Source organism: Oryctolagus cuniculus, chromosome 4 (genome assembly GCF_051225735.1).
Source record: "Oryctolagus cuniculus isolate XC-2025 breed Fujian yellow rabbit chromosome 4, ASM5122573v1, whole genome shotgun sequence".
NCBI lineage: Eukaryota > Metazoa > Chordata > Mammalia > Lagomorpha > Leporidae > Oryctolagus > Oryctolagus cuniculus.
Genome location: NC_142870.1, coordinates 82632062 through 82656254, shown reverse-complemented (window position 1 = coordinate 82656254; position 24193 = coordinate 82632062). Strand labels below are relative to the sequence as shown.

At 49.8% G+C, this 24193-nt stretch overlaps 1 protein-coding gene across 1 annotated transcript; it reads right to left on the bottom strand.

Annotated features, from left to right (window-relative positions):
* Positions 1-181: 181 nt before the first annotated feature.
* On the bottom strand, positions 182-14118 carry SLC51A (solute carrier family 51 member A). Its single transcript, XM_002716536.6, has 9 exons — positions 13831-14118; positions 13135-13229; positions 5761-5915; positions 5223-5296; positions 4708-4866; positions 4074-4185; positions 3644-3790; positions 1067-1172; positions 182-557 (listed from the first exon to the last, which is right to left on the bottom strand). The coding sequence occupies exons 1-9, from the start codon at positions 13866-13868 to the stop codon at positions 421-423; spliced, it is 1023 nt and encodes a 340-aa protein (XP_002716582.1). The 5' UTR covers positions 13869-14118; the 3' UTR covers positions 182-420.
* Between the last annotated feature and the right edge of the window lie 10075 nt (positions 14119-24193).

The following is a 24193-nucleotide window of genomic DNA, read 5'->3' as shown; positions in this document are numbered from 1 at the left end:
TGGCTTCTTTAAAACTTTGAACTGCTCCTGCTTTGCCTAGTCAAGCACTACTGCTATTTGTATACCAGACACAGTACCAAGTACTCCTCCCTTTCATCTGCTTTGGGAAAGCTGAGCGACTTTTAAGTAAGCTTAAGGGCTAATAGTGGCACCCACAGAGGCAATGTACTCAGTTACAGAATTTTAGACTTCATTCTATTTATTTATTATAAAACCTAAAAAGTATGTCCCCTGGGCAATATTCAAACATTTTCATAGTATTGCATAATATACCTTCATCTCCGTAGTTAAATATATGACCTGCCACCTTGTTTAGGCAACAGGAATCCTTCCCTATTTGATCAAAGTTGAGGGGCAGTGAAGAAATCGTGTGTTCCTCTAATGAGTACAGTGTCTTTTCCATTATTCAGGTCATCTCCCTCAGGCTTTGAGGTTTGAGTCCAGGTCTGGAGAAGAGAAAGCTTCATACCCAACCTTGTGGTCTTTCCTTCGGTAGTACATTCGTGTCAAGACGGTTATCAGAAAACTCTCTAGTATGAGGAGGTGGCAATTCATCACTGCAGTGTGGGATGAAATATAATGCAGGTTATACTAAGGGGTAGTATCCCACCAGCAGCCCCACCATATGAGTCAAACAATACTTTCTTCAATTTATCACTAAACCAGGACCTAGAGGTACTAAATTGTCATAAGTAACAGAGCAAAGTAATGGTAGAGCCAGAACCGGAACTTGGCTCTCTTACTTGATGTCCTAAAGCGGGCATGCAAACCCATTTCTTGTGTGTGTTTTATCAGCATGACCTTCTGCTTTCTAACTATACCCATTCTTCCAGGAGCTGAGATTGGACCTAGGTTGGCCATCACGGCTGGCTTCAGGCTGAGAAGTTGCAGTTCTCTGTGTGATCAGAGGCCATCTTCTCCTTAAAGTCTCTGCAGGGATTTCTTGGAGATCCCTTAACATTCCATGCAGAATCAGGCTGACCTGACCTCTTTTCTAAGGCCCCCTTTCCTGATGCTCTCACTTTTTGTCCTCCTCACAATGGGATAGGTGCCTTTATGTGCTCACCTTGAGATCTGGTCTTTGAGGAATAGGGAGGTGAACAAGCAATCTGCCCACCATTGGCCAAGACTGAGAAAATGGAAGGCTGAAGGGCACTCAGGATAAGAAGTGTCTGTGGAACAAAAAAGAGAGGTGGGTTGGGAGCTGCCATCCATGGTACTGAGGCCAGCTAGCCCACTGCTGGGCCTTCTTTCACTGCAGATTTGGCCTCCATTATGTGTGCAGTTAGTTAAAAATTTTGGTGTTTTAATCTTTAGGCAAATTATAATCTTCTACCTACACAATATTTTATTGAGGCTTTTTATTTCCATCTCTTAGCCATGGCTACTAATAAGCAGTTAATAGATGAGAAAGGTAAATGATGACAGAAGAATAATTCAGTCTAGTTCAAGTACCCAAGAGATCCTTGCTCCTAGGATGATGGACAGTTAGCCATTAAAATGACCTATGGCCTTTGAGGAGCAGGCATTTAGTCTAGTGCTTCAGATGCCCGTGTCCCACATTGGAGTGCCTGGGTTGAGACCCAGCTCTGGTACCTGACTCCAACTTCCTGCTGATGAGACCCAGGGAGGCAATGATGATGGCTCAAGTAATTGGGTTCCTGGATTGATTTCCTAGTACCTGGCTTAATTTCTGGTCCAGCCCTAGGCCATTGAAGGCATGGGGGTGAATCAGTGGGTGGAAACTCATACTCTCTCTTTTCCCCTTCTGATTCCCCCTCTCTCTCTTCCTCCATCTCTCTTCCCCTTTTTGCCTCTCTCCATCTCTTTACCTCTGTCCCTCCCTCCCAAATAAATAAATATTTTTTTCTAAAGACGCCATTTGAAAACTCATGCCTGGGGCTATAGGAGGAAGGAGCAATGGTGAATGAGTGTTTAATAGGTACAGAATGTCAGTTGGGGAACTTGAAAAAATTCCAGAGATGGGTGGTGGTGATGTTTGCACAGTAATGTGAATGTTCACTTAAAGAATCATGGAGATGGTAAATTTTATGTTGTGTGAATTTCACCACAATGAAAGAAGTTGAAGACTAGGACAAAGATGGAGAGCACCACAAAATGACAATGAAGGAGACGAAAGACAGAGCAGGAGGAAAGTATATGGAGATGTGCGTAGAAATTCACATGTGCTCAGATCTAATGAGAATGTATGCAAAACCTCTCTGATTGTAAAGCACTCATTATGTCTGGGGAGTAAACGGGCCCAGCAATGAGACAGAAAGAACAGAGAAGGAAAAATGGTTTTGGAGTCATTGCATTTGGAAGCTAAGTCGTCTTTGGGTACAGAGAACACAAAGTGTATACGGTGACCAAGTGTGCCTGGGGGAGAATTTCCAGAAGTGTGAAGGTGAAGGGACAGTGACCTGAAGAAGGAATGTTAGTTTGGAAGTTAGCCCTGGGTTTAAATTCTAGCCCCATCCCTTTTGTGCCACTGAGCAAGCCTTATAACCTCTCTGGATCTCAGTAGAATCTTTGTAGAACTAGATCTTTGTAGAATTGGAATAGTAATGATTCCTGAGAGTATTGTGAAAATTTGTGTTATATAAAAATTCCTAGCACATGGTGCAGGTAGAGAATAGCAGTTGTGATGTGCTGCTGCTGCTGCTAGTCTTAATGGATTATAGGACTTTGGGAAGTAATAGATAGCTTGATAATATACATAATAGGTTGAATTATGTCCCCCCAAAAGACATGCCAAAGTTCTGACCCCCCATTACCTCAGAATGTGACCTTATCTAGAAACAGGGTCATTGCAAAGATTATAGTGGGAGGGCCTTTAATCCAACATGACTGATACAAGAATAGGAGAGGAGGAGCTGGCCTTGTGGCATAGTTGGTAAAGCTGCCACCTGCAACACTGGCATCCCATATGGGCTCCAGTTTATGTCCCAGCTGCTCCACTTCCAATCCAGCTCCCTGCTAATGGCCTGAGAAAAGCAGCTGAAGGTGGCCCAAGTGTTTGGGCCCCAGCCACCCACATGGGAGACTCAGATGGAACTCCTGGTTCCTGGCTTTGACCTGGCCTAGCCCAGACCATTGCAGCCATCTGGGAAGTGAACCAGTGAATTGAAGATTTTCTCTCCCTCCCTCCCTCCTTCCCTCCCTCCCTCTCTCTCTCTCCCTCCTTCTCTAACTCTGACTTTCAAATGAATAAAGAAATAAATCTTAAATAAAAAGAGACTGAGATACAGACACATGTAAAGAGAAGGCCATGTGGCAATGAAAGCAGACACTGGAGTGATGCAGCTGTGACCAAGAATTGCTGGCCACACCAGACACTAGAAAGAGGCACGCAGCCCTGCTAACTCCTTGATTTTGGACTTCCGCCTCCAAAACGGTGAGACCATAAATTAGTGTTGTGAGCCACCCAGTTGGCAGTGTTTTGTTATGGCAGTCCTGGGAAACTGTTACAGCCAGAAAGGCAAAAGGTTGGAAGGGTGAGAACCATTTTCTAAATCTCATGGGAAACCCAGGCTTAAGAGACAGATTCCCAGATTTCATTTTAGCCTTTATTAGTCTCACCTAATCCCAATCATTTGTAGCTTTATTATTAAACCACCTTTCTCTCCCAGAGTGTACTTACCTGGAACAGAGCAAATTTGGCTCCCATGTTCTGCTCACGCAAGTGCAGCCTGGCCTGACGGAAAATGATGCCCAGGGCCCAGAGAGCCAACAGGGTGGACACACCGAGGAAAGTGTTGATCCATAGTGCTGTGCTCCTCTCGGAAATCTGGTGAGAGACCAGAAACTAGCAGAGAGGAAGGCAAGCCCTTTTCTCCTCCTTTAATTTCCCTCCTGCCATGGTGCAAAAGTCGATTTTTAAAAAAAGCCCCAAAGCCTTGGCCTGTACCAGACCTGTCTCTCCTCATCAGAGTCCCTGAGCCTCTACCTTTCCATGACCACCCTGCCCCTGGGGTCTTGTATCCGGACTGTAGGCTCGGACTACTCCTCCTCCTGGATCCCAGAGGTACTAAATGTGTCTTTGACGTTGCTGCCCCTTCCTCCTGGCTTACGTCTGCTGCATCATAGATGCCATCAGGGATGAGAAACAGGCCCACGAGGCCCAGCGAGATCTTGAAGAACGCATATTGGAATGGGCCCAACATCAGCAGCTTAAGCTTCTTCCTAAGGGAAGAAGAGGATTAGAAACATGGACCCACAAAACACCCACCCCCAAAGACCCCCTCCCCTCCAGCCTCCTCTCCGGACTCCTGGGCTGAGGCTTGGCCACCAACAGAACACCAAAATGATTAAATGGATAGGGACACAGAAAAAAGCTAGGATGTTAGCATTGGGAACGCTCTGTGCCTTCCACCCACCTCCACACCTGAATGCTGCCTTTTGAGCAAGAGTTGCCAGGGTGCCCACCTCAACCTCATTAACCAAAATGGAAAGTAAATGGCCCAAAGGTCAGTTTCCTCTGTGTGGCTAAAGGGACTGTGAGCTTGAGAGATGGGAACTTAGAGGAGTTCCCCTTCCTCTGCTCCCTGCTGCATGGGGTTGGGTGCCCCTGTGTAGGTCCTGACCGCAGGCTACACACCCTTTCAACCCTTTCATCATTGGCTTTGTCCTGTTCAAAGCCAAGTCCAAGAGCCTTGAAGCAGGGCCTGCCAGCCATAAGAGGCTCACCTGTTCCTCTTTCCCTACCTGGTGAGCACGAACCGGGGGCAGCAGGGGCAGCAGCAGCAGCAGGGGCCTGTGTGGATCATCATCGGTGTGTCCTTCAATGCCCGCAGTACTGCCTCCTTCCCGCCAAAGCCTTCCACCATGACCATCATCAGTAGGTAAAAGCACAGAGAATAAAACCTGGGGAAGAAGTGGGACTGTGGGTGTGAGGGGGCGTGTCTGCCACCACAAGGCTGTAGGGAAAGGTGATAGGGGCTGGGCATTCTGTTTGTGTGACTCAAGAGGAGTGAAAGAGAGGACATGACCCAGAGTGCAGGGCAGAGGGGAGTTGGGGGCTGTTGGAACAAAGAGGTGCCTGAGGGATGTGTCAATGGCATTGCCTGAACAGGAGCCCTGGCGTAGCATGATTGGAGAAATGCTAGATTCATCATCACCTGGGACTAAAGACACGGACTTTGGCGTCCTGGTGAGTGGGGAATGAAGGGGACCCCTGAGAAATGCCCAGCCCTGAGTCGGGGGAGAGGCGGGACACTCACGAGGTTGTTACCAGTTCCACAAGCATGAGGGAACGAGGGATCCAGAGACCAAAGCAGCAGATTATAGACACCACCTGCTTGCAGAGAAACAAGAGACAGATTACGACAGACCTTTTGTGGCAAAGGCCCCAGGAAGCAAAACCTGTCCACCTGAGGCACCATTCTTCAACAGTTGCCAACTGGAAAAATCACTAATTATATCACGCAAACCAAGGACTTAACATGCTATGGCAGTGCAATAAAAAAGGCCCAGGAAAAAAAATTCTACACTGAAAACCCAGTGCCCGCTGCCCAGGAAGGGGATTTGCTCTTAACAACAGAGACACTGCACCTTGGGGGAGGTGAGTGGGGCCACCGGTGGACTGAGCAGCTTCTCTAGCTGTCTCTGCAGCCTTCCAGGCTAGGGTCCTGATTCCCAGTCCCATCAGATTATAAACCCTGACGTGGTAGTGACATGTGCTGTTGAGTTTAGAGGACTTCTCAACATGGTCCCTGCCTCTTCTCCAGTCCCTCCTGGAGGGCAGCTCCAGGCTCTCACCGTGGGGGCAGAGCTCATCCAGAGCAGAGTCTTCCTCTTGATGGGACAGCTTGTGTTCTTGTGCAAGTAGACAGCATTCTCCAGGAAGATGGCGATCGAGCCCAGGGCAAGCAAGGTCAGGATGCAGCTGAGGGTAATCTCCACAGGGCCCAAGGCTAGAGAGAGGAGCAGGAGGCAGCCTCCAGTGAGCTGAGGACCAGAGCTGAAGGGGAAGGTGCAGCCTTCCTCACCAGGGTCTAAACTGCCTTGTCTAGAATTAGCTTCCGGTTTAGGTTCCCATCTGTGTAGAAGAATGACTGGTTTGTGGTTTTGTTTTGTTTTGTTAAAGATTTATTTGTTTGAAGGAATTACAGAGAAAGAGGTAGAGACAGAGATCTTCCATCTGCTGGTTCGCTGCTCAAATGGCTGCAATGGCTGGAGCTGAGCCAGGCCAGGAGCCAGGAGGCAGGAGGCAGGAGCTTGATCCGGGTCTGCCACGTGGGTGGCAGGTCCCCAAATACTTGGGCCATCATCCACTGCTTTTCCCAGGCCGTTAACGGAACTGGATCAGAAGTGGAGCAGCCATGCCAGGACACGAACTGGCACCCATATGATATGCCAGCATCACAGGTGGCTGCTTTACTGGCTATGCCACAGTGCTGGCCCCAGAATGACTGTTTTTTATACTTGAAAGTATCTAACATGTGGCCAGGAAGTAGTCACCCTGCTACATGGATGGGAGCCCAGATCAGATAATCCTAGGTATGATAAGATCTTCTTGGACCAGGGTACAGACACCAAACAAGGTTTATACAGTTAGTGAGACTGCGAATTAAGAGGCCCAGCAGGGTTTATTCACTTTTCTGCCTCTGGTGCCAGATGCCACCCTCGCAGACCTGGGCAACTGTGATTGTAGCAGCGTGTAATTAATGGTATACCCTAGTGCTGCTTGCATTTGTTTTCACCAAAGTGACACCATGAATAAAGCTAGGACATTAATAAAAAAGAAATGGATCCAAATAAAGACTCCAAGGACGTCTGGCCCATGGTGGCCTCATACTTTGTCTTAGTGCCTCCCAAACTTCAGCTGTTAGAATCCTCTGGGGAAGCTGCTAAAAATCAGTTGTGCAGCCCCTCCTCTCAGACACACCGCCTCAGTCGATCTGGGGTGGGCCCAGTCAGCTACATGGTTAACAAGTTCACCTGGTAACAGCCAGAGGTTAACAAACAGAGAATCTGATCTGGCCTCACCAGTGCTAACGGAAAAAATTAATGTAGTCATCATACGTGCTTGTACACATGTGACTCACTAAGGCAACAATTCCTCTTAAACAGAGTTCTGTGTGCTTAGTGACTCAGTCCCTGCGCTCCTCTGTCTCCGTCTCTGCACCCCTTTGCGCCTCCTGACTGGTCAGACAGGCGCAGCAAGTGGGGAAGACTGTCAGGGGGCAGTCAGCCGTCCTGGTGCCCTGGGGAGTGAAGCAGGAGGAGACCCTGGAGCAAGAGGGCAGCCCAGACACGACCGCTGAAGCTAAAGCACGGGGGAAGGAGACTGACTGCTCACCTGGTCTGTCATCCCTGGCAGCGCCACAAGAGGCAGCCAGGATGAACACGCATTTGTTAAAAAAAAAAAAAAAAGAAGAAGAAGAAGAAGAAAAAAAAAAAGCCAGCACATTGATCCCGGCTGCTCTTATTTCAGGGCACACTTCTCCTCCCCCTCTGTTTCTGTGTGCTTTGTCTGAGGGGGCCCCTTTATCTCTGACCACAGTTTGGTGTCCTGGCTGGTGCAGGAGCCCCTCCCAGGGAGAGGGGAGGACAGGGCAGATTCTGATTGGCAGTTTCCTCTAACTGCTGTTCTTGGTGCTCTGTTTTTCTTCCTGTGTGCAGTATCTTTAGGCTGTTGTCTCACTTCCACAGTGTAAACGCTAGGAGAGAATTTCTCCACATCCGTGGCCTGAAATCACTGCTCTGCATCCCGCTCCTTGACCCTCCTGGAAGTTCACCCCCTTCCTTACTGTCCTGTTCCAACCCAGTCCCCCCTCCCAACCTTTGTTTTCTTAAAAGATTCATTTTTTTTTATTTGAAAGGCAGAATTAGAGAGATAGAGAAGGAGAGAGAGAGAGAATGCTTTCATCCTCTTGTTCACTCCTCAAATGGCTGCAGCAGCTGGGACTGGGACAGGCCAAAGCCAGGAGCCAGGAGCTTCTTCCGGGTCTCCCGTGTGGGTGCTTAGGCCCAAGTATTTGGGTCATCTTCTGCTGCTTTCCCAGGTGCATTAGCAGGGAGCTGCATTGGAAGTGGAGCAGCTGGGACTCGACTGGCGCCCATATGGGATGCCGGCACTGAAGGCAGCAGCTTAACTCGCTACACCACAATGCCGGCCCCACAGTTCTCCCTTTTCAGATATTATGGGACAAAAGAGTTCCATATTTTAATATGCCTCAAAGTTCAATGTTTCTTTCCTGCAAAGCACACTGAAGTTTTCAATCTACTCATTTATTTACATTGTTCATTTCCAAAAGCAATTAATAGAATGTATCTTGTATGACAATTTCCCATAGAGCTGTTTTCCTCATGCCTCCTGGGGACTACTATTCCCTCTAATATCCCATAGAAGACATGGAAAAGAGAAAGTTTCTGAAATGTCCTAAATTTGATTACATTCCCATAGTGATCCCATGGACACCACCGCTTCCTGCTCCTAGTTCCAACCAGCCCAGCAGCAGCAAGTGCTTCTCCTTACAGACCATCTGTCCCACACACCCCTGACTGGGTTGTCCAGGCCCTATGCTTTCTTCCTCCAAGTTAAAAATATATATATTTTTTTAATTTGAAAATCAGAGAGACACAGAAAGAGAAGCAGACAGAGAGATCTCTGCTGGTTTACTCCCCGGATGCTTGCAACAGCCAATACTGGGCCAGGCCAAAGAGGGGAGCCAGGAACTCAATCCAGGTCTCCTAGTTGGGTGCAGAGCCATAGGTACTTTGGCTGTCATCCGCTGGCTGAGGATGCATTTAGCAGAACGTTGGAATCAGAACACAGCCTGTCGCTCCAGGGCGGGATGGAGGCGCTCCAAGTGTCGTCTAAACCACTGCACTGAACACCCGTTCCTCTTCACGTTTGGATCATAAAAAGTGGACATTTTCTCAACTGCTATCCAGCCTTGCTGCTGATAGTTTTGGGAACTTGTCCCAAGGTCCAGTCTTTTTTTTTTTTTTCCCTTTTTTTTGCTATCATCTATAAGGGTTCAATAAATCCTTGTGTTTCAAGAGTTCCCTCGGTCTCAAGAGTTTTGATTTAATAACACTTTGGGAAATACTTGTCTAACCATCACAAATACAATTATTTGTTTAGCAACTATCGTTTAATTTGCAGTTCCCTGATTGTTAGCAAAGGCAAGCATCTTTTTGAGTATTTATTGACTGGAGTTTTTTCCTTCTATTAGTTGTTCATATATTTTATTCAACTTTTATTGGTTAATTTTTCTTATAGTGACTGCAGATGCTTTGTTGGTCAGAGATTTGAAAACATCTCCTGGTTTGTGTTTTACTTTTTAACTTTGTTTGCAGTACTTTTAGTTTATATGGAAGTTTTTTGCTCTGTGTGGTCAACCTTCATGATCATTTGTGAATTCTTTTGTTTTAAGAAATTATTCTTGGGAGCCAGCACTGTGGCATAGCTAGTAAAGCCAACAGCTGCTGCACTGGCATCCCATATGGGTACCAGGTTGAGTACCCATATGGTACTGCTCCACTTCCAACCCAGCTCCCTGCAAATGTACCTGGGAAAGAAACAGAAGATGGCCCAAGTTCTTGGGCCCCTGCACCCACGTGGAAGACCCAGATGAAGTTCCTGGCTCCTGGATTCGGCCTGACCCGGAGCTGGCCATTGAGGCCATCTGGGGAGTAAATCAGAGGATGGAAGATCTCTCTCTCTCTCTTTCTCTCTCTCTCTCTCTTTTTCCTGAGTTTCAAATAAATAAGTAGAAATTATTCTCTGTTCTCAATCATAAAGATATCCTTCCATATTTTCTTTGTGAAAGTGTTTGCATTTTACATTGAGGTATTTAGTCTGTCTGAATTAGAGCTACTTTGGAGCAATTTTTTTTTTCTTTTCTTTTCTTTTTTTTTTTTTTTTTTTTTTTGGACAGGCAGAGTGGACAGTGAGAGAGACAGAGAGAAAGGTCTTCCTTTTGCCGTTGGTTCACCCTCCAATGGCCGCCTCGGCCGGCGTGCTGCGGCCGGTGCACCGCGCTGATCTGATGGCAGGAGCCAGGTGCTTCTCCTGGTCTCCCATGCGGGTGCAGGGCCCAAGCACTTGGGCCATCCTCCACTGCACTCCCTGGCCACAGCAGAGAGCTGGCCTGGAAGAGGGGTAACCAGGACAGAATCCGGCGCCCCGACCGGGACTAGAACCCGGTGTGCTGGCGCCGCAAGGCGGAGGATTAGCCTAGTGAGCTGTGGTGCCGGCCCAATTTTTTTTAATTATGTCACTCGGGACATACAAATCTTAGATTGGAGTGACTGGATTCCAGGTTCTTTTTTTTTTTTTTAAGATTTATTTATTTATTTGAAAGAGTTACATAGAGAAGGAGAGGCAGAGAGAGAGAGAGTGAGAGAGAGAGAGAGAGAGAGTTCTTCCATCCACTGGTTCACTCCGCAGTTGGCTGCAACTGCCAGAGCTGTGCTAATCTGAAGCCTGGAGCCAGGAGCTTCCTCCGGGTCTCCCATGTGGGTGCAGGGGCCCAAGGACTTTAGCCATCTTCCACTGCTTTCCCAGGCCACAGCAGAGAGCTGGATGGGAAGTGGAGCAGCCGGGACTGGAAGCAGTGCCCATATGGGATGCCGGCACTGCAAGTGGCGGCTCTACCCGCTATGCCACGGCGCTGGCCCCTGGAGTAATTTCATGCATAGTTATTATCTGGGACAGGCAATTGTCCCACATCTCTTATTTTTTAAAAATTTTATTTATTTGGAAGGTAGAGTGGCAGAGAGTGAGATACAAAGAGAGAGATTTTCTATCGCCAAATGCCCGCAACATCCAAGTCTGAGCCAAGCCAAAGCCAGAAGCCAGGAGCTCCATCGGGGTCTCCCATGTGGGTGAGAGGGACCCAAGGACTTGAACCATCCTCTGCTGCCTTCCAGGCACATTAGCAGGAAGCTGGATTGGAAGTGGGGCAGCTGGGACTCAAACCAGCACTCTGATATGGGAGGCTGGTGTCCCAAGCAGCAGCTTAACCTGATGTACCACAGCGTCCCTACCCCAGGCCAAGTCTGTCCTGTCCCACCGCCATGGGGAGCATCCTTTCCTGTGTCAAGTCCCCAAGTAGGAAAGCTCTATTTCTGAGCCCTCTGTTATGCTCTCTGTTCTGTCAGGTCCTTGCCATTATCACCTCATTGCTTTCATTATGACTGCCTTGTGGTGAGCCTTAATCCCTGATAAGACAGCATTCCTCCTTCCCCCTTTTCAAAGTTGCCTTGGGTTTTCTTGGACCCTCTATTTACTTGCATATGATTGGGTCAGTCCATTTAAAAAAAAAAATCCTGTAAGGTATATAATTGCAATCCCAGGCATCTCAAAAACTGTTTATTAAAAGATTCCGTAGTTCCTCTAGAATAACTCTTTCTGAAGTGGCATTTAATTTAAGGACCTACAGAATTTGTAAATGAAGCAAGGAGGGAATTTTCCTGTATATCCTCCATCCACTTCCTGGTTCTCCTGCTTCTGACTGTGTCATCACCCAGCACCTGCCCTAGCTGTGTCTGGATATTCACTACATCGCCTGCTCTTTGGGTTACCTGTGTGTTTTCTGGTACTTCCCTTCCTTTCCTGCCTCTGCCCTGGCACAACCCCTTTTCCACCTGCTGGGTCTGGTCACTAACCTCTAATTTATGTGCCTGCTTCTTAAGGCGGTCCCTCCTGATTACTGATTAATGGTCCTGAAGCATTCTTTAAACCAGAGCTCCTCCCCGCCTCAGCCCTCACAGCTCCCACAGCTTTCTGTCTACAGGATAAAGTACAGCTCTGTGCCTGACATTCATCAGGCACGCCTTGCCTGCCCACCCCTCCCATGCTCCTCTTCCAGTAACTTTGAATCCTACCAGATCCAGCTCCCCAGCGTTAGGGGACCTCACCTGATGGTTTTGTCACCACCCTGCCCCAGGAGTGTGCACCACCTGCCAATCTTACTCCCTGTACCTGTAACATGGCAGCTTGCTTGACTGGCAGTCCTATAATACTCTCTTCTCTGGTAGTCCTTGGTGTTTCTGTTTGCACATTCTCTGTGTAACAAAGCAATGGAAGGACCACTTCCGTGGTGTCAGGCAAAGGTTCTCAACTTCAGCACTGTTGACACTTTGGGCACTGCAGGAGGTGTAGCAGCCTCACTGTTGCAACTAGAACAGTCTCTAAACATTGCCAAGTGTCCCCTGGGCTTAGAACTCCTGGTGGAAGGGAAGACTTGGACCACTAGCTGCAGTGTAGCAGCATCCACTGGCACTACCGCAGAGAGGCTACCAGGCGTCCCTGGACACTCCGGCAACTGGCCATCACTCTGATTCCAAGCATCTGGAATGAAGCTGTAGCTAAGCCAAGGACAGGCCCCCACCTGCCTGCTAACATGAACTGACAGCATCATCCTGCTCAGATAGAGTCTACGCTGTGAGGTGAGCACGTGTAGAAGGAAACTGTGGAGAGAGCAGTAAGTGTACCCTGGAGACGTGGACTCCTGTTCAGCATTCAGAGGAGGTTAATCGTGCAGCAGGAAAACAAATAAAAGGCGGATGTGAGCCATACTGGCTAGAGAGATGCTAGGGCCATTTGAGCCTCAATGGTTTCGGTGTCCAGGGAAAATGCTGGGTCCCATCCTATACCTTTGACTCTGAGATCCAGTTCTCTAACAGGATCTAGTCCAACACTGTGACACTTTCACAGGTTCACCCAAGTCTAAAGCACATCACTCCCGATAAGCAGCCCCTAGAATGCCATGGGCTGATTCCCCAGGAGGATGTGATGCAGGTCTCTTGGGGATTCTGTGGGGCTTGGACCATTTGGGCACCATCTTGAGGCTCTGGAATCTGAAAAATGCTTCAGGTCCCTGTGTTCCCAGTTTGAATAAATTTTGAGGCTGGGACTCGTGGTGTTCCAACCTGCAGACTTACCTCCCAGGATAGCTTGTCATCCCCACCTCCCAACCCCGCCTTAGGCCCACTGACTCCCTAAAGAGTCGCTTTTCTCCAAGACTTTGAGTACAATGGACACCAGGCCAGCCAGCCTCCCAGGCTGTCCCATTGGCGAGCTCAGGCTCACCTCGCCTCCGCTCCCCTAGCTGTCCCGACTTCCCTCTGGGCTGGGCATCTCCTTTCAGGTCCCTCTGGGGAGGCACCCTGACTCACCTCTCAGGAGCTGGGCTGCAGTGGGCGGGTAAGAGAAGCAGTCAGAAGGAATATTGTAATTGGTTTTCAGTACCTCCAGAAGGTCAGCCGTGTACCTGGAGAGACATCAGAGTGAAGGGACGGTAGCAGGTTGGACCCTGGTTCCCTAATTTTCCCTCAACACTCCTGGGTACAAGGATGTTACCCATTACCCACCCTCACCCCTGCCCATGGCCCCACTAGTGCGTAAGGCTCTCCACTAGCCAGGGACATGTCTGGCTGCAGTGCCCAAAGAGCCCCCAGCCAATTCTTCCCGCTCATCAGGGCAGCAGCCCTAGCATGAACCAGGGTGCAAGAGCAGGGTTCCAGAGGGAAAGCATCCCTTAGCACCAGGGTCGGGTCCCCTGCCAGCCAGGGCCTCTACATTATCTCCAGGAATGCCTTCCACAGCTCCTACCCCTGAGATCTCCCTCTGCCCAGGTTGAGGGCAAAGCCCAGGCCCTGAATGGCCTGCCACACACTAGCCTGATCCCACAGTGTCTCTGCGGACCTGGAGGCCAGCCAAACCTTCGTCAGTCTTGTCTCATTCTGGGTGCTGGGAGCCAAAGGGCTCTGGGACGGAGGGAGGGAGGGAGGGAGGTTGGGAGGCCAGAGCGATAGGGGCCACCGTTGCTTAGCAACTGGCTCCAGGCCCAGGGCCTGCCGCCCGTCACTTACCTGGGGTCAAGCTTTATCTGAGTCCTGCCCAGCTCCATCTCTCTTTCCCTCCAGCTGTCCCAGCAGGCACCGAAGGGTGAAGGGAGCAGGCAGGGTGGGCAGGTGGAGGTACTGAGGGAGGCTCCTGCCCAGCACTGCCGCTGCTGGCCTTTGCCGGAGGACTGGGAATGGCTTGGTCTTCCCTCCTCTGGCTCTCTCGCTCCTCCAGCCTCTCTTGCCAACCTTCTGTCTCAGAGTTCACCCTGGAGGAATTTGACCTTTCTAGGCCGGCTGAGTTCCCCGGTTCCTGACTCCTCCCTGTCGTGGGTGTGGCTCCTCCCATCTTTTCCAGATGAATGCCTTTGGCCACGCCTTGCCCCTGGCCTTCCTCCATCCTCAGTACCCCTCTTTGGGGTCCAGGACAAAGCTCCTCCTATCTGGAGCCAGGGTGTGGACAAAGCCCTTGCTTCCCACTGCAGTGTCCCCTGGTCAACAATCCCTGGGGAACCTGACTGGAATTCAGGCTCTGGACCCCTGGAGATGGAAGAAGCAGGACTGAGGCCTTGGCTCTGTCTGGTGTGGCTGGCTTGTATGTGGGTTGGAAAAGCCAGATGAGGTCCGCGTGGGCTGCCTAAACTTAAGTCTATCATATTTTTAAAAATAGATTTTATTTATTTAAAATGCACAGACACACACAGAGATAGAGGAAAGAGATTTTTTCCTTCTGTTGGTTCATTCCCCAAGTGACTACAATAGTTGGGGCTGAGCCAGGCTGAAACTAGAAGCCAGGAACCCCATCTGAGGCTCCCATGTGGGTGGCAGGCGCTCAAACCCTTGAGCCATCCTCTGCTGCTTTCCCTGGCTCATTAGCAGGGAGCTGGATTGAAAGTAGAGTAGCCAGCACCCAACCGACACTGATATGGGATGCCAGGGTCACAGGTTTGCCACAGTGCCAGCCCCAGCCTGTCATATATGTCTTCATGAGAGACTTACCCAGCCAATAGCCTGGCCTGACTTCACAGCCAAGTGGAGGCTGTATTTAAGAGTTAGAGTTATGGGGTGAAACTTCTGGGCACAAGGTTCGGAAAACTGCCAAATTAGATGCCTATCAACTGCTTTATTGGTTGGTGTTTTCTCCTTTTTCTCTCCAAATGGGTTTAAAACTTTTTGGGACTGGTCCCCAGTAGTGGGCCACTGCTATGGTGCTGTGGATTAAACCCCGGCCCGCAGCACCAGCATCTCACATGGGTGCCAGTGTGAGTCCCGGCTGCTCCACTTCCGATCCAGCTCCCTGCTAATGCACCTGGAAAAGCAGCAGATGCTGGCCCAAGTCCCTGGGCCCCTGCACCCATGTGGGAGACCTGGAAGAAGCTCCTGGCTCCCACCTTAGCCTGCCCCATCCCCAGTTGTTGCGGCTATTTGGGGTGTGGCCTAGAGGATGGAAGATCTCTCTCTCTCTCTCTCTCTCTGTAGTTCTTTCAAATAAATAAATCTTAAAAAACAAAACAAAACAAAAAAACAAAAACAACCACAGCCCACACACTTCTTAGAATTAGGTTTCCTGACTGACAAAACAACAACATCTGAGCAGCAGTAGCAGCTAATGCCTCGTGCGCACAAGTGCTGTAGGAAGTGCCGGGTGCTCCTTATCTCATTGAAACCTTACAGCTACTCGAATGAGTCAAGGACTATCAGTACTCCCATTTTATAGATAAGAAAATGGAGGCCCAGAAAGGTTAAGAAACCAGGTTAGACAGAGAGCTATGGGGCTGTGGAGAGGGGCAAGAGGGACCTGAGGGAGGGGCTCTGTTGAGTTCAGGTGAAGACTTGAGATGGTGAGAAGAGGGCCCATAACGGGGTCCATCTGGGAAGGTGCAGGAAGCAGTTACTGGAGGGAGCAGAACTCCCCGCTCCTGTCCCCAAGACCTCAGAATATCTCCCAAGGGTCAAACGGAGCCCGCCTCCCGTTAACCTCGCTCCCAAAGCACAGCTCTTAGGACAGGCAAGGTGGTGGCCCAGAAGTCGCAGGGCTGATGACCCCTTGAAGTGGAGGTAAGGACAGGGGGAGGAAGGCTGGGGAACTGCCCGGCAGAGGGTCAATAGCCCCAGCCCCTCCCTGCCAGACACAGGCTGACTCAGCCTCCTCAAAGCACTTGTACGGAACGTCCCCCGGGTCATTCCTCTCTAGCCCAGTGAGAGGCCTTGAGCTTAATTGCCCAAAGGCCTGAACTCTAGACTTCCTGAGAGCAGCTGACACGTGCTGAGGATATCCTGTGAAACTTCACCATGGAAGTAGGCGCCAGGGAAGGAGAGGAGGGAGGTGGGGGACCTCAGTGGGCTGAGACTCCGTGCTCTGTACCTGGGTGGCAGAGGCTGGGAGACCCCAGGGGACCGGCCCCTCCTGGCATGGACACTGATAGGGAGGCGGAAATAACAAGGTGTCATCGAGAGGGAGGCTTTGGCACTGACAGGTGCCTCTGCCCCACCCAAGGTCCCTAAGTGGCTGTCTTGGTGGCCCCGGGGACTATAGCAGGTGCCGTCCTGCCCCACCACCAGCCTTGCACAGCAGAGGCGTGGCCAGAGGAGCTGGGCCCAGCAGTCAGGTTCCCTGCTGGCCATCAAATGCTGATGTTCAGAACCAAGAAGAATCACACTTCCTTTCAGCTTTTTGGCCCAGGTCTTCCCACACAAGTATGTGATGACACAGTATGATACCGGGGCTGGGGTACAGCCGGCCTGCAGGCCATATAAGGCTCTCAAGATCACGGGTCTGGCCCTGCCAAGGCAACCACAGGCAGGACTTGAAATTTAATATGTCTATAGCAGGCTAATGTTTAAGTTGATAATTGTGTGTGGCCCAAAAATGATGTTGTAAACATATAAATGACCCTTGGCAGAAAAAAGGTTCCCCATCCCAAAGGCCATCCCGACCCTCATATAAGGGTTGTTTTTGAAAAATCAAAAAATAAAATGATGGGGCTGACACTGTGGCACAGCAGGTTAAAGCCCGGCCTGCAGTGCCAGCATCCTGTATGGGCACCAGTTCATGTTTTGGCTGCTGCACTTCTGATCCTGATCCCTGCTCATGCACCTGGGAAAGCAGCGGAGGATGACCCAAGTCCTTGGGCCCCTGCACCCACGTGGGAGACCTGGAAGAAGCTCCTGGCTCCTGGGTTCAGCCTGGCCCAGCCCCGGTCATTAGGCCATTTGGGGAGTGAACCACCAGACAGAAGACCTCTCTCTCTGCCTCTACCTCTTTCTGTAAATCTGCCTTTCAAATAAAATAAAAATAAATCTCAAAAAAAGGAAAAAAACAGTATCCATTCTTCAAAAATAAAATTAGGAGATTTTATCAATTTTCCCCATCTCGTCAATCTCTTGATGTTCTTTCTCTTTCATAAAAATAACTTACTGAGATAAAATTCACTTCACATAAAATCACCATTAATCTAAGTGCCAAGTGTTTCCGTTACCCTACAAAGAAACTTCTCATCTCCAAATCCCCCCTTCCACCCATCCCCTGGCAACCACTAGTGTGCTTTCTGTCTATGGAGTTGCTTATTCTGGACATTTCATGGACATGGAACCATATGTGTATGGCCTTGTGATCCTGATTTCTCTTGTTTAGCATGGTTTCAAGGTTTATTCATTTTTCAGTACAGTCACATTTATCAGCACTTCATGATTCATGATTTCTTTAAAATCATTTCTTTAAAAGATTTATTTATCTATTTGAAAGTCAGAGTTACACAGAGAGAAAAGGAGAGGCAGAGAGAGAGAGAAAGAAAGAGAGAGAGAGAGAGAGATATCTTCCACCCGCTGGGTCATTCCCCAAATGGCCGCAACAGTCGGAGCTGCGCCGATCCGAAGCCAGGAGCCAGGAGCTTCCTCTGGGTCTCCCACGCAGGTGCAGGGGCCCAAGGACCTGGGCCATCCTCCACTGCTTTCCCAGGCCACAGCAGAGAACTGGATCAGAAGTGGAGCAGCCTGGACTCGAACTGGCGCCCATATAGGATGCCAGCACTGCAGGTGGCGGGTTAACCCTCTAAGCCACAGAGCCGGCCCCCACCTGTTTCTATTTTCTTTGGAGAACTATGCATTTAAATCTCTTGGCCACTTAAAAATTATGCTGTTGTTAGGTGAGGTGGCTGGAATAGAAGCTCATGTCTTCACACAAGAAAAAATTCAGGCGTGAGACAGAGGAGTGATAAGCAAGGTAGCAAGGCTTCATGTGGCAGGGCTTCCGTCAGAACGCATGGGCACCTCTCCAGATGGAGGTGAGAGGCCGCGCCCAGCCATTCAGCTGGGTGGGGTAAGCAAGCTTGCACAGTTCAATGGAGAGAATACACCTGATGGGCCAGGCAGGCGTCTCCAGAAAGAGCTGAGAGTGCAGTCTGCATTCAGACTGGGGCTTATAAGGAAATGGGGTCCAATTCTTCCCTCCCATTCCCCGCCACTGCCAACCCCCCACCCCCCGCCCCTCCAGCCTCTTCTCCAGGACAAAGAGTTCACTGAGTGTGAAACAGGTAAAATTCCTCCCAAGCTTTTATTGCTCGATATTTGGTGCTGGGCAGAGAGGATTCTCCTGGGGTGCTTTGCCTGGAGGCTGCTTCCTTCATTTTCGCAAGTGCTCTGTTTTCCTTAGGTCCCTCTCATACACACAGGCTAATTTCTAACTTCCTGTCTAACCCTGATTCCATTACAACTGGGTCTGGGCTGCTCAAGGAGGGTCAACCAATTCCCCAGAAACAAGAGTTGGCAGGCTTTGTGACAAAGCAGGTAAAGCCTCTACCTACAATGCCAGCATCCCATCCAGCTCCTTGCTGATGCACTTGGGAAGGCAGTGGAGGATGGCCCACATCCTTGGGTCCCTGCACCCACTGGGAGACCCAGAAGAAGCTCCTGGCTCTTGCCCTGGACATTATGGCCACTTGGGGAGTGAACCAGCAGATGGAAACTGTCTCTCCCTGTCTCTCTTTTTCTTTCTCTATAACTTGCCTTTCAAATAATTTTTTTTTTGGACAGGAAGAGTTATACAGTGAGAGAAAGAGACAGAGGGAAAGGTCTTCTTTCCATTGATTCACCCTCCAAATGGCTGCCACGGCCGGTGCACTGCACTGATCTGAAGCCCGGAGCCAGGTGCTTCCTCCTGGTCTCCCATGCAGGTTCAGGGCCCAAGCACTTGGGCCATCCTCCACTGCTTTCCCAGGCAACAGCAGAGAGCTGGATCTGAAGTGGAGCAGCTGGGACTCGAACTGGCACCCATATGGGATGCCAGCACTGCAGGCAGCGACTTTACCCAGTACACCACAGTGCCAGCCCCAAAATATCTGTTTTTAAAAATTATTTACATATTTGTTGAGAGACAGAGAAAAAAATGGAAAGATAAAAGTGTGTGAGGGGGCTGGTACTGTGGTGTAGCAGGTAAAACCACCACCTGCAGTGCTGGCATCCCATATGGGCAACTATTAGGGACTCGGCTGCTCCACTTCCAATTCAGCTCTCTGCTATGGCCTGGGAAAGCAGTAGAAGATGGCCCAGACACTTGGGCCCCTGCACCCACATGGGAGACTGGGAAGAAGCTCCTGGCTCCTGCCTTCGGATCAGTGTAGCTCTGGCCATTGTGGCCATCTGGGGAGTGAACCAGTGGGTGGAAGACCTCTCTCTCTCTCTCTCTCTCTCTCTCTCTCTCTCTCTCTGCCTCTCTGTAACTCTGCCTTTCAAATAAATAAAACTTTAAAAAAAAGTGTGTGTGTGTGTGTGTGTGTGAGAGAGAGAGAGAGAGAGAGAGAGAGAGAGAGAGAGATTTCACATCTGCTGGTTTACTCCCTAAATGGCTGTTAGGGCTGAGGCTAGGCTAAGGCTAAAGCTTGGAGCTGAGAACTTAATCCACATGGGTAGCAGGAACTGGGTCTGCATTAGCAGGAAGCTAGAGTCAGGTATTGGAGGCAGGTATCTAACCCAGTCACTCTGATATGGGACATGGGTGTCTTATTTATTTACTTATTTGAGATTGTTGATTTAGACCAGTCAGTTTCTGTGTGTGTGCACGTGTGTGTTTGACAGAGTTAGACAGTGAGAGAGAGACAGAGAGAAAGGTCTTCCTTCCATTGGTTCACCCTCCAAATGACCACCATGGCCGGTGCTGTGCCGATCTGAAGCCAGGAGCCAGGTGCTTCTTCCTGGTCTCCCATGCAGGTGCAGGGCCCAAGCACTTGGGCCATCCTCCACTGCCCTCCCGGGCCACAGCAGAGAGCTGGACTGGAAGAGGAGCAGCTGGGACTAGAATCCGGCACCCATATGGGATGCCGGCGCCGCACGTGGAGGATTAACCAAGTGAGCCACGGTGCCGGCCCTTTGTGTGTGTGTGTGTGCGTGTGTGTTTTAAAGATTTTACGTATTTAATTAATAAGGCAGAGTTACAGAGACAGAGAGGGAAAGAGAAAAGAGAGATCTTCCATCTGCTGATTCACTCCCCAAATGGCTGCAATGCCTGGAGCTGGGCCAATCCGAAGCCAAGAGCCAGAAGCTTCCTCTGGGTCTCCCACATGGGTGCAAGGGCCCAAACATTTGGGCCATCTTCTACTGTTTTCCCAGCTAGGACTTGAAACAAAGCCCATATGGGATGCTGGCACTGCAGGCAGCAGCTTTACCTGCTATGCCACAGCGCCGGCCCCGAAAAGAAAATTCTTTCCCTCATTGAATGGTTAACGCCCTGACCTGAAGTGCCAGCATCCCATATGGGCACCTGTTTGAGACTTGACTGCTCCACTTCCAATCCAGCTCTCTGCTATGGCCTGGGAAAGCAGTCAAAGATGGCCCTAGTCCTTGGGCTCTGCACCCACATGGGAGACTTGGAAGTAGCTCCTGGCTCCTGGCTTCGGATCAGCTCAGCTCTGGCTGTTGTGGCCATTTGGGGAGTGAACCAGTGGATGGAAGACCTCTGTGTGTGTGTGTGTGTGTGTGTGTGTGTAACTCTGACTTTTGAATAACTAAGCAAATCTTTAAAAGAGAGAGAAGGAGAGAGAGAGAGAGAGACAGAGGAAGGAAGGAAGGAAGGAAGGAAGGAAGGAAGGAAGGAAGGAAGGAAGGAAGGAAGGAGCTACAGAAAATATTAAAAAAAAAGAAAGAAAGAAAATAAATTGACCACAGATAATATGTTTTTTTTTCTGGACCCTGAATTTTATTCTGTGGATCTATGTGTCTGTCTTTAGGCCAGTACCATATTATTTGATAATTGTAGGCTTGCAGTAACTTTTGAAATTGGACAGTGTAAGCTCCAGCTTCCTGCTAATGTGCACCCTGGGAGACAAGAAGCAATGATGGCTCAAAGAGTTGGGTCCCTGCCACCCAAATGGGAGACCCTGATTGCGTTGCTTGCACCTGGCTTCAGCCTGGCCCAGCTCTGGCTATTGTGGGCATCTGGAGACTGAACCAACAATGGCAGATCTCTCTGTGTCTATGTCTGTCTCTATGCCTTACAAATAAAGCAAATAAATGAAAACTTTTTAGAGAAAAAGATTATTTAAAAAAAGGATAAAGAAACCCCCAACACTTCAACATTGGAATGTGAACAAAAAAGACATAAATAGGCAATTCACAAAACAAAATAACTGCAATAAAATGACTTATGGGTATATAAGAACATTTAATTTCAGAAGTAATTTAAAGAGAAATCTAAAATAAAAGATCATTTGTCACTTATAAAACTGGACAAATTATTTTATATAAATATTCAATTGCTAATTAGGATTATAACATTAACATAGGTATGCTCAAAATAGGTATATGAACTTGTATGAACTTTCTGGAAAGCCTCTGTAATTGTGCAAAAGATGGCTTAAATATTCACATTGATCCACCTAAAATCTAATTGTCAGAAAATAATTGGGTCGGCGCCGCGGCTCACTAGGCTAATCCTCTGCCTTGTGGCGCCGGCACACCGGGTTCTAGTCCCGGTCGGGGCGCCGGATTCTGTCCTGGTTGCCCCTCTTCCAGGCCAGCTCTCTGCTGTGGCCAGGGAGTGCAGTGGAGGATGGCCCAAGTCCTTGGGCCCTGCACCCCATGGGAGACCAGGAGAAGCACCTGACTCCTGCCTTCGGATCAGTGCAGTGCGCCGGCCGCAGCGGCCATTGGAGGGTGAACCAACGGCAAAAGGAAGACCTTTCTCTCTGTCTTTCTCTCTCTCACTATCCACTCTGCCTGAAAAAGAAAGGAAGGAAGGAAGGAAGGAAGGAAGGAAGGAAGGAAGGAAATAATTGAAGTTGCAAGCCGAAGTAGATTTATGAGGAACCCCATCACAATGCTCTTAACAGTGGAAATGGTAAACCAGCCCAGATGTCTGTTACTAGAACTTGGCCAAGTGTTAGAATATGGATTCATTCTTTACTCAGCAAATGTGTACTAAGTAGGTACTATGTGCCAGGCATTGTTGAGGTTTTAGGAAATCAGTAGGAACAAAGCATCACAGTGCACGTGCCCGCACAGGTGTCTCTGCACATACATGCTGTAATGGCAGAAGTTCTTTTTTTATTTTTTTTAAGATTTATTTTGTTTATTTGAAAGGCAAAGTGACAGAGATGGAGGGGTCTTTCATTCATCTGCTGATCTACTTCTCAAATGGCTGCAATGGCCAGGGCTTGGCCAGACTGAAGCCCGGAGCCAGGAGTTTCTCTTGGGTCTCCCATCTGGGTGCAGGGGCCCAAGCCCTTGAGTGATCTTGTGCTGTGTTTTCCTGGGTCATTTGCAGGGAGCAGGATGGGAAGTGGGGCAGCCGGGACTTGAACCGGGCATCTCAGTCAGCAGCTTTACCCACAGTGCTGGCCCCGGCAGAAATTCCTGAACAAAGAACTCAATGCATGTGAACAGCAAGCCCCATGACTACTTGCGGACTCATCTGAAATTCCTCAGAAAACTTGGTGGGACTTTCTGAAGACCTCCCTGGTTTTTGTTAACGTTGATGCACGTCAGAACTGGAACCAGGAACCTGAACGCTCATTGTCCCAGCTCTCGGAGGACAGACTGGATGGCAGCAGGCCCCATTGCAAGCCATTCCAGCTGTCCTCCAGTAGGGGGCACAGGTTGGGTTTTAGGCTGGAGGGGGGAGGGTAGCAGGCGATGCAAGAGAATCGAGCTTGAGGGAGGAGGGAGAGGAGTCAGCACCCCTAAGGGTGGTTCTAGCAATGGGCCAAGCTGAGCCTGAGGTGGCTGGACCCTGCGTGGCGGAGGCCCACTTGACACTGGGACATCAACCATGTCTGTCGGCTACCTTGTGAAGCTGGTGTCCCTAGGAGGGCGTGGGCGGACCGAGCCAGCAGCTCCCCCTATGGGTGGGCTGTGGAAGAGCGCCGGGAGGGCCTGGCCACAGGGAGCATTGAGCATTTCTTCTCTCACAGAAGAGGTCGTTTGAAGGACAGGATTAAGGTTGAGGGGCCCATGTGGTGGCCAGCTTTCCCCCTTCTCTAGCCTAGATTGTGGCCAGTGTTGCAAGAGGAAATAAGCTTTTTCTTGTTTGTAACATCTAGTGTAAAGGCTTCCCAGTTTTTAAGGAGGTAGCCCCGGGTGAGTCCACGGGGGTGGATGGGGAGTTACCCATGATTGAAAAGGTCTCCTCGTGACCTGGGGAGAGGAGAAGATGGGGGGCCGTGGTCCTGCCTTGCTTTCTGAGAGCCCTGGCGGTGGACGTCCCAGAATCTCAACCGTGACTTTGGCATCCTGGGCGTCCCCAGAGGCCCCCTTGTGACTGATTCGGACATGGCACCGCAGATCTTGAACACAATCCATGGTGCCCCAGCGTCCTTGGGCCCTCTGGTTCTTTCTAGGCATCTGTGGCCTCTGGGGCTGTGGTGGGGGGTGTATGAGGGGACTGATGGGATTGGTCATAAGAGACCTTAGCTTCATTTTTAACATTTGCCTGCCTGGGGCATCCGGTCAGCCTGTAGTGGCTTGATGTGACTCCTGAAAGTTGTCAACTGAGGGGAGGATAGAGGGTTCTTCTTCCGAAGAACGGGAAGGAACTTTGGAATGGAGTACTTTTTTTTTTTTTTTTTTCAAAGATTTCTTTCATTTATTTGAAAGACAGAGCCACAGAGAGAGGTAGAGACAGAAAGGTCCTGCATCCGCCGGTTCACTCCCCAGATGGTCGCATTAGCCGTAGCTGCGCTGATCTGAAACCAGGAGCCAGGAGCCTCCTCTGGGTCTCCCACACGGGTGCAGGGGCCCAAGGACTCTACTGCTTTCCCAGGCCATAGCAGAGAGCCAGATCGGAAGAAGAGCAGCCGGGACTAGAACCCGCACCCATATGGGATGCCGACGCCTTAGACCAGGGCCGCAACCCGCTGCGCCACAGCGCCGGCCCCAAGGAATGCAGTACTTCTTAGAGCAC

What these genes read in the sequence shown, in the direction of transcription:
- SLC51A (XM_002716536.6), bottom strand. Translation starts at nt 13,868, where the DNA reads ATGGAGCTGGGCAGGACTCAGATAAAGCTTGACCCCAG. An exon ending in GGATGAGCTCTGCCCCCACG is followed by an intron (nt 5,297 to 5,760) that starts GTGAGAGCCTGG and finishes CTCTGCAAGCAG; the next exon opens with GTGGTGTCTATAATCTGCTG. An exon ending in CTCAAAGACCAGATCTCAAG is followed by an intron (nt 558 to 1,066) that starts GTGAGCACATAA and finishes CCCACACTGCAG; the next exon opens with TGATGAATTGCCACCTCCTC.